The sequence below is a fragment of the Monopterus albus genome, unplaced genomic scaffold (assembly GCF_001952655.1).
Source record: "Monopterus albus unplaced genomic scaffold, M_albus_1.0 scaffold129.1, whole genome shotgun sequence".
In the NCBI taxonomy this organism is placed as follows: domain Eukaryota; kingdom Metazoa; phylum Chordata; class Actinopteri; order Synbranchiformes; family Synbranchidae; genus Monopterus; species Monopterus albus.
The window spans coordinates 51638-52601 of NW_018128009.1; the positions used below are offsets into that span (position 1 = coordinate 51638).

A 964-nucleotide genomic window follows, 5' to 3' on the forward strand; every position below is an offset into this window, starting at 1 on the left:
GCAATTACATGTGTGTATGCTTGACAAAAACAATGAATTTATCTCCAGATGTAGCCCACCTCTGGTAACTGTCTTAAGCAACATTTTTATGATGATGAAGACCAATAAAATACATTTCCCCCATGGTTCACAGAGCACCCTCCATTCTTCACCAAAGAATTACAAAGTGTGGAGGCTGAGGAGGGAGGTGAAGCCTCCCTCTGCTGTGAACTGTCTATACGAGGGATTCCAGGGCATTGGAAGAAGAACAGTCTTCCATTAAGAGCCAGCAGGAAGTATGAGATGAAGCAGGATGGCTGCCTCCTCCAGCTCCACATCAAGGCGCTCACACCTGAGGACAGTGGCACCTACACATGTCAGGCAGGAAGTGCAGAGACCACAGCAACTGTGGCAGTGAAAGGTGTGTAAATTTGCAACAGTGCATGGTAAATTTTATTATACTGTACCAATATGCTCTAAATCACAGAAAGTAATGTCTGTCTTATGTGATTGTCTGAATTTTCTTGGGCCCACTATATTTTGCAAAATAACAGTTGCCATCCATCCCCTGTGTAAGTACATTTATATATACTAGATAAAATGATTACATTTATCTCCAAGTTTGGTCCATGTCTGGTAAATGTGTTAAGCTCCATTTCTATCATGACGAAGACCAATAAAAGGAACTTTCCCCTCTTTACAACCATGGTTCACAGAACTCCCTCCATTCTTCACCAAAGAAAGGTGTTTATGTTTGAGAATTCTGACTATATCACAACAGGTTCATGTTTAAAGTGTTGCTTGCAACATTCTACTGTATATAATTACATTTTTCCTTACCCATTTTCTCAGAGCTCCCACCGTTCTTCAACAAAGATTTACAAAGTGTGGAGGCTGAGGAGGGAGGTGAAGCCTCCCTCTGCTGTGAACTGTCTAGGTCTGGGGTGTCAGTGCAGTGGAAGAAGAACAAGCTGCCACTGAAAGG

At 42.3% G+C, this 964-nt stretch overlaps 1 protein-coding gene across 1 annotated transcript in view; it reads left to right on the forward strand.

Annotated features, from left to right (window-relative positions):
- The window catches only part of obscna (obscurin, cytoskeletal calmodulin and titin-interacting RhoGEF a), a gene marked incomplete at its 5' end in the record, with an annotated part of 39924 nt that overhangs the window by 17791 nt on the left and 21169 nt on the right, over positions 1-964 (forward strand). The window contains 2 exons of the mRNA XM_020612951.1: positions 134-400; positions 832-963. Coding sequence (XP_020468607.1) covers positions 134-400; positions 832-963 — 399 coding nt within the window. The remainder of the gene's footprint in view (positions 1-133; positions 401-831; position 964) is intronic.